Genomic DNA, 7,951 nt, shown 5'->3' on the forward strand with positions numbered 1-7,951 from the left:
AGTGGGCAGATCACCTGAGGTCAGGAGTTTGAGACCAGCCTGGCTAACATGGTGAAACCCTGTCTCTACTAAAAATACAAAAATTAGCCGGGCATGGTCTCACGTGCCTGTAATCCCAGCTACTTGGGGAGGCTGAGGCAGGAGAATCGCTTGAACCCAGGAGGCAGAGGTTGCAGTGAGCTGAGATCATACCACTGCAGCCAAGGCGACAGAGCAAGACTCCATCTTAAAAAACAAAGAAAAAAAAAACAAATTAAAAAAAAAAGAAAAGAAAATCCAAAAATACATAATTAGAAAAGGCAAGGTGATACCAAAAAATAATTACACCTACTTTGTGCCAGGTACTGGGTTTGGCACACATAACACTGAGATGGTGATGGTTCTTGGCCCAGGAATTCACTGCCTTTTGAGAGGACCAGTATGTATACCCAGGCCCACATAGCAGGCATCCCGCTGATCAGAGCCTAAACAGAGGAGTGGGTTTGATCCTGCAGAGAATGAAGTGGTATTTCAGAGGGAGGGTAGACAAGCAAGGATATGGAGACGCTGCACAGTGATGTCTACACTGCAGAGACGCTCTGAGGTTTGATTTGGTGTGGGCAAAAGGAGTTGTGCTTTAGCATGGAATGGAAGGATGCTTTAGGATTGAGCCATGAAAGTCCGGATTGTTCCTCAGGAGGCCGGTGCTCATCCAAGATTTGGGGCAAAGAAATCACAGGCTGAGCTTCTGCTATAGGCACTCGCCCTGCTGTCCCTGGGGAGGACAGACTGGAGGTGGGAAAGTGGAAGCATGAAGGCCCTCCTGGGGCTGCCATGTTCATAGCCTAGACAAGAATTGGTGCACGCTGGGTCTGGTTCTGAAGTGGGCATTGCAAAGGACAAGATTCAACAGGTACAATGGATAAGTCCTGGACACCAGCTGCTTATGTGGGAACAAGGAGACAGTGAACTCCAGAAGTCCAACAAGAAGGAAGAATTTAACACTGGGTACAACTCTTTGAGAAAGTGAGCTTCTGCTCCCAACATCGCATTGCCCTCCTGTTTCTTAGGAACAAGGCTGTTTTGCTAAACAGAGACAGGACTGCTATTACTGCTTTAGAAAAAGTGCTGAATGTGCTGTTTGTTTGTTTTCTGGAGCCAACGATTGGGCCCTCCACTTATTTACTTGTTTATTTTTCTGAGTAAATGAAACCCAGCCCTGGGCCCTGACCTCTGGGCGCTGGGTGAAACAGCACACGAGAGCTTCCAGGAATGGCTCAGCAGCAGCTTCCCAGAAGCAGGGAAAATGCCATTGCTCCAGAAGAACTTCCCCAGCCAGATGTTTTACCAGTTCCTTGAGATGGCAGTCTGTGCATGGCTGTGGCGCATCAGGGTAGAGACATCACTCTTGGAGGATTAGGTGGACTTCCATGAGAATCTGCCTTCTGCTCCAAATTAGAGTCTTTCTAGGAAGGTTTCATTTCAAGGGTCACTATTCAAATTCTACCTTCTATAAAACTCATTCTGACCTTGATTACCTGTTCTTTTTGTTCCTGGTTCCAATAACTTCCTCTGCTGCCCCTGAGGCTCTCAAATTTTACACATTTCCCCAGCTCAGCCTTCCCAGCTCTGCCCAAGAGCAAGGCTTGGGTGACACCCTCACTCACCCCACCCCCAAACATATGCTCTTTGTCATTCTTGGTTTTCTCAATGATAAAGAGTCAATAGAAGGATAAGAAAATCAACTGGCTTTGCTCTGAGGCCTGAGTCAGACTCCCAGATGGACGGATTTTTGGTTTTTGTGCAGATTTGGGGTCAGTGAAGTGTAGCTCGTGGGCCAAATCTAACTATTGTCTTTTTTTATTTGTTTGATCTTTGTTTTGGTCACAGGGTCTTGCTCAGTTGTCCAGGCTTTAGTGCACTGGTACCATCATGGCTCACTGCAGCCTCAGACTCCGGGGCTCAAGTAATCCTCCCACCTCAGCCTCCTGAGTAACTGGGACCACAGGCATGTCCCTGGATAATTTTTAGATCTTTTTTTTTTGTACAGACGGTCTCACCATGCTGCCCAGGCTGATCTCAAACTCCTGGACTCAAACAACTGACTTGTCTCAACCTCCCAAAGTGTTGGGATTCCAGGCGTGAGCCACTGTGCTGAGCAAGTGTTTGTTTTTATACAGCCTGTGAGCTAGGAATGGCTTTTCCATTCTTTTAGTGTTTGAGAAAAAACTCAAATGAGAATAACAGTAGTTCATCCCACATGAAATTTATATAAAATTTAAATTTCAGTGTCCATAAATCAAGTTTTGAATTTCATCAATAAAAAGCTGAGGAATATTTGTTTCCTGTCTTACTCTAGAAATACCTACATAATCTCTTGGATTCTGCATCTTTGCCTGCAAATCTGGGACTATTTACTATATAACCCTTTATAGAAAAAATTCCAGGTATGGGGGCTTTCTGTTTAGTCAGCTGGGTTAAAAACTCTAGCTAGAGGCAGGTGTGGTGGCTTGCATCTGGAATCTCAGCTACTTAAGAGGTGAAAGAGGAAGATCCTTTAAGGCAGGAGCTCGAGACCAGCCTAGGTAACATAGTGAGATCCTGTCTCTAAAACAGGCAAGCAAACAAAATTGCTGGGCATTGCGGTGCACCTGCAATTCCAGCTAGTCTGGAGGCAAAGGCCGGAGGATGGCCTGAGCTCCGGAGTTTCAGATATAATCGCATCAATGCACTCCCAGCCTGAGGTGAGGAATGAGACTTCACCTCTAACAATAACAACAAAAATAGCCAGAGGCCAGGTGCCTTAGCTCACGCCTGTAATGCCCGAACTTTGGGAGGCTGAGGCGGGAAGATCACTAGGTCAGGAGTTCAAGACAAGCTTGGCCAAGATAGTGCAACCCCCGTCTCTACTAAAAATACAGAGAGTAGCTGGGCGTCGTGGTGGGCACCTGTAACCCCAGCTACTTGGGAAACATGAGGCAGGAGAATCGCTTGAACCCGCGAGGCAGAGGTTGTAGTGAGTGTCAAGATCGCTCCACTGCACTCTAGCCTGGGGGACAGAGTGAGACTCCGTCTCAAAAACAAAACAGCAACAACAACATAGCCAGGGAGGGAAAGATCTTCTAAATCTTAGTTTGTGTGCCTGGTGTATTGGCTGCTTTTCTAACCCTTACTATTTGATTTTTGCAAAGTAATAATAATACAATTGATTAGACTGGTGATTGCGATTGCGGCCCTTGGAGCCGCGGGGCCGGGAAGGTGTGAGCAGCAGTGCTGACCGGCCACTCTTTCTGCCCGCAGGTCACAGGCCTTTCCAGTGCCGCTACTGTCCCTACAGTGCCTCTCAGAAGGGGAACCTGAAGACACACGTCCTCTGCGTCCATCGCATGCCTTTTGACAACAGCCAGTATCCGGACCGCAGGTTCAAGCGCTCCAGGGTCGACTCGGAGGCTTCTGGGAATTTCGAGGAGCCCACAGCTGTCAAGGCGGGGAGCTCGGCCGACCTCACAGAAGAGGGCTGCAAGGGCCAGGAGGAGACCAACTGAACAGACCAACCTGTATATTGCAATAGTATTTTACACACGGTTTTAACGTTATGCATCTGATAAAAGTTTGCTAACTGCATTCCAAGGGGAAAAAATCATGTAAAACCCCCCCAATAGTGTATAGAACATTTAAAAAATTTTAAAAGATATCTATATATATATTAAAAGATCCCCCAGCCCTTGAAAATGGCTGCTAAACTGTTACCCAGCAACAAATACTTCCGAAACAACGCAGGTGGGAGAAAAGTGATTTCAAAAACGCTTGGTGTCCTCCGAGCTGGAGAGAGCTGGGGGCCCTTCCCACTCGAAAGTCGTCTTTGTCCAAAAATAATGCTCTTAACCGAAACACGATACCATCTAAATGATTTAGTGTTGCGTTGAAGATGGAGGGGCTGTGTTTTCGTTGTTGAAAACACCTCTATAATCTGACACCAGCTGCCGTCATTTGCCTCCAACCCTAATGAGATGTGTCGGGAGGCAGCTGCGGTGCCAGTCAGACTGGAGCGGTCACTGCAGAGAAAATCAATCCACGTGGTGTTGTAACTGCACTCTTGGAGAAACCCTAGACGGCCCGCAGCCAGCGCCAGGGCTGACCGGCACTGCAGAGGATTGATATCTGAAATGTGCATTTTTACAAAATACACAGCCAAATGAAATCAATGATCAGGAAGTGTCTGCAGACCAATGCCCATTGCAGATTTGATGAGTAATTCCTTTTTTTTTAGATTGAATTGCCATATAGAGGGAAATATTTTGTTCTTTTTTTTTTATTTTTTAAAAAAATTTTTGGATGAAGAAGGAAGTCGTTATTAAAAAAAATTGTAGGGTCCGTTATATAAAATGTTGTTAGGAAAACTAGCTAACCCCATCCATAGTAGATGCTGGTGAGCAATGAAAATTTAGGTAATAATAGATTTTTTTATTATGATTTTTAAAATTCTACTTGAATGAAGGCTGCTCTGGTCCTTATTATCAAATTTTGTTTCCATGTGTTGGTTTTTATAAATGTCACAGACACGAAGTAAGATTTTCCTCTCCAGCAAGCTCTTATGAAATAGCTTGTATTAAAATATGAATCTAAACATCCTGCTGTCTCTAATGACGACAACTGTTTGAGTTAAATGTCTGTTTTTGTAAAACAAATGTGTTCCATATTTTTGTATATTTTAGATTTTTCTACTGATTGGATACTCCAAATTTATCAAGGTCTGCACCACACAGAAGGAGATTTCGAGTGTCAATAATGAAACACTTATTTCAAAAAACGATTTAGGAAGCCGAGTTAAAGGTTTATTCTTGAATCTGCTAGCATGGTGGAAGGTGGAGCTTTTTAACATACTTCCTTTGAGTGACATAAAATTGGTGCTGTTGCTTGTGGTGGTAGAGAAGTATGGAAGTCTCAACTTCTTCTAAAACAAAATCATTCAGACTTAAAAAAAAAAAAGTCAATATTTCCTTGCAGGCTGGGAGCACAGATTAAACCCCAGGGCCTTAAAAACTTCAGCTCTGCCTACAGCAGTTTACAAAAATACTAAACTGCAATCAATGTAAATAAAATTCTTAGTGCTATCCTGAGACCAGAAAGAATCTCAGGCTAATAAGGAATCCGGTTTGCATATGCTGTCAAAAGGGTGTCATCTAACCGAGGTTTCAGTGTAAATGAGGTCGCTGTGCAACTTGGACCCATCTGGCATAGAGCAAGCTGCTTTCTTGTTTTTCTAGTATAGTTCTCACTGCCTTACTTAAATCGAGTTGATAAACTTAATGCAACTGTTTCTATGATCCTAGAGAAAGGACTGAAATGTTGTTGAAAACTTTCCGACTGTAGTACGCTTTAGGATTCTAACTGCACTACTGTGTTTGCTGACTGTGCCAGTCCCTTGCTTTCTGTGCTTGCTCTGCCTTTGGTATCTTAGCAAAGAAAAATTAAAAAAAAGAAAAAAAAAGATGAAAAAAAAAGAAAAAAGAAAAAAAAAAGAGGAAAAAAGTGGGGGAAAAACGAGAGCCACATTCCATTTCTAGCACTTTGGGAGCTCTTTCAGTATTTTTTTGTGTCTTTTCAGCATCCTCCGATGCGACAGGCAATAATTCTGTTTGTGACACTGGGAACACCCCCTCTTCTTTGTGGTGTGCGTGTTGATTCCATTTTGTCCAGTGCTACTGTCCTCCTTCCCCCTCTGACACAGGCCTTCTTTCCGGAACATTTGTAACTTGTAATACAAACAAGTGACAGCCACAGTGAAGCAGCGTCAGTTTCTGAATGTCATCAGGTTCTCATATCTAAACATGTCAAGTTTCTTCCCTGTAACTTCTGTAGTCTGTGATGCTGGTCATAATACTGTCTACATTCCTACGCAAAGAAAAAAAAATCTATCTTGGAGGAAATCTGAGATCAATAGGAGTAGAGGATTTTGTTGCTATGCTTGTAACAAGTAGAAAACTTTGTATTTAAAGTTTATTCTTGGTCATTATTTATTATTATAATACATCAGTTGACAGAACTTTATTCTGGTATAGAAAGTATTAAAAGTTGTTTTTTCAGCAATGACTGTTTTCTTTCTGCTGTTAGAATAAAATGTCTTTGAAGCAGCCCAGTTTTATCCAGTGTTTTACGCAATAAAACCTCTACCTCTGGGAGAAAAAAAATCACATCTTTTCCTATTCACTTATGTTTACTAGGAGGAATTAAACATATTTTTGCAGGTTTGTCAGACTTTGGCAAGACTTTGTCAAACTCCATGTATAAAAAGCTCTGTACTGAGTCGGGCACTATAGCTCACACCTGTAATCCCAGCACTTCGGGAGGCGGGTCACCTAAGGTCAGGAGTTCAAGCGCACGTTGGCCAATATGGCAAAACCCTGTCTCTACTAAAAAATACAAAATCGGCCTGGCTCAAGCCTGTAATCCCAGCACTTTGGGGGGCTGAGGTGGGGGGGATCACCTGAGGTTGGGAGTTCAAAAGCAGCCTGGCCAACATGGTGAAACCCTGTCTCTACTAAAAATACAAAAACCCGCTGGGCGTGGTGGCACACACCTGTAATCCCAGCTGCTTGGGAGTCTGAGTCAGGAGAATCGCTTGAACCTGGGATGTGGAGGTTGCAGTGAGCCGAGACTTCGCCACTGCACTCCAGCCTGGGTGACAGAGGGAGACTCCGCCTCACACAAAACAAAACAAGAAGCCAGGTAGGGTTCTGCAGTACGAATGATCCTCTCAGTCCGATGCTTTTTCAAGCTGACTGAATCTCTATGCCGCATACACAGTGTGTGAGTGGGGATGTGTGTGTGTGTGTGTGTGTGTGTATGCACATGCATGTGTGAGCTGCGCTTCTTTAAATGTCTGCAGACATGCAGTTCAGTAAGGTAAAGCCTATGGAAATACTATGCTCTTCGTATTACAGTAATTATATAAGGCACTTAGAGCATTGGGATCTATTATTTCTCTTTACTGGTAGAAAATCTTTTTTTTTTTTTAATCATTAAATGCAAGGAAGTCTTTTACTTCCAAATTATCGGAGGATAATCTGAATTCTTCCTTTAGAAGAAAAAGAAAAGAACAAAGGGTGAGAAAGTCTCTGGTAGCAGGGACTACTGCGAACACAGAGCGCCGACACGGATTTGAGAGGGTTTGAAGCGCATGCTCAACACGGGATGTGCAGACCTTCTTTCTGATTTGTTTTGTTGTTGTTTTATTTTGGTCTCAAAAACAATCGTGAATAATGCATGCTGCAGTTCTGGAATACGGAGGACCCGCTGGAATGTTACAAGCAAAGACATCTGCCGAATTTTATAGAAATGTGTCAGTTTACCGTATTTCAGGGTGTGAGACTGTGTCCTTGGGTGGGAGCAGATGACTTGAATGAAATCATCGTCAGTCCTGACTGTCTGTTCTTATGAATATTAAAGGTGAGCTAAGAGGTTATAACCAGGTGGTCAGGAAGTGAACCTGTGAGGGAGAGAAGACTGGGATGCAGAAGGCTGAATTAGGGATTCTAATATCTACCCACATCACATACCATGATGGACCTCAAACCCACCAGTGCCACACAAGGCACTACAGTGGCGAGAGGAGAGTAGGAACACTTGGGGCTTCGGTGGCTGCACAGCGTGTTGCTCTGATGGGAGGGGAGGCTGTGAGATCTCAGTAAATGCACATTGTCACCAAGAGGAAGGTGACATTAAATTTTCTGAGTTTTCAAGATGTACTGGACACCTGGATTTTGTATTAAGTCTTCCAACTTTTCCCTGCTGGCTCGAAATTTATTTTAAGAAATTGTATATGAATGAATGAACAGAATGTGGTACACCAAAAGTGGAATATTATTCTGCCGTAAAAAGGAATGAAGCCCTGAGATGTGTGGTACAACATGGATGAACCCAGTGAGAGGAGCCAGTCACTAAAGGCTGCATATGATAGAATTCCATGTAC

The 7,951-nt window shown here is 43.7% G+C and overlaps 1 protein-coding gene across 33 annotated transcripts in view; it reads left to right on the top strand.

The window, feature by feature from the left end:
- The window catches only part of ZNF536 (zinc finger protein 536), a 492,436-nt gene extending 486,323 nt beyond the window's left edge, over window positions 1-6,113 (top strand). For all 33 annotated transcript variants that reach the window (XM_054249961.2, XM_078359566.1, XM_054249967.2 and 30 more), the window contains one exon: window positions 3,280-6,113. In XM_054249961.2, coding sequence (XP_054105936.1) covers window positions 3,280-3,524 — 245 coding nt within the window. In that variant the 3' untranslated portion in view covers window positions 3,525-6,113. The remainder of the gene's footprint in view (window positions 1-3,279) is intronic.
- The last annotated feature ends 1,838 nt before the right edge of the window (window positions 6,114-7,951 follow it).

This window comes from Callithrix jacchus, chromosome 22, assembly GCF_049354715.1.
Source record: "Callithrix jacchus isolate 240 chromosome 22, calJac240_pri, whole genome shotgun sequence".
Classification (NCBI taxonomy): Eukaryota; Metazoa; Chordata; class Mammalia; order Primates; family Cebidae; genus Callithrix; species Callithrix jacchus.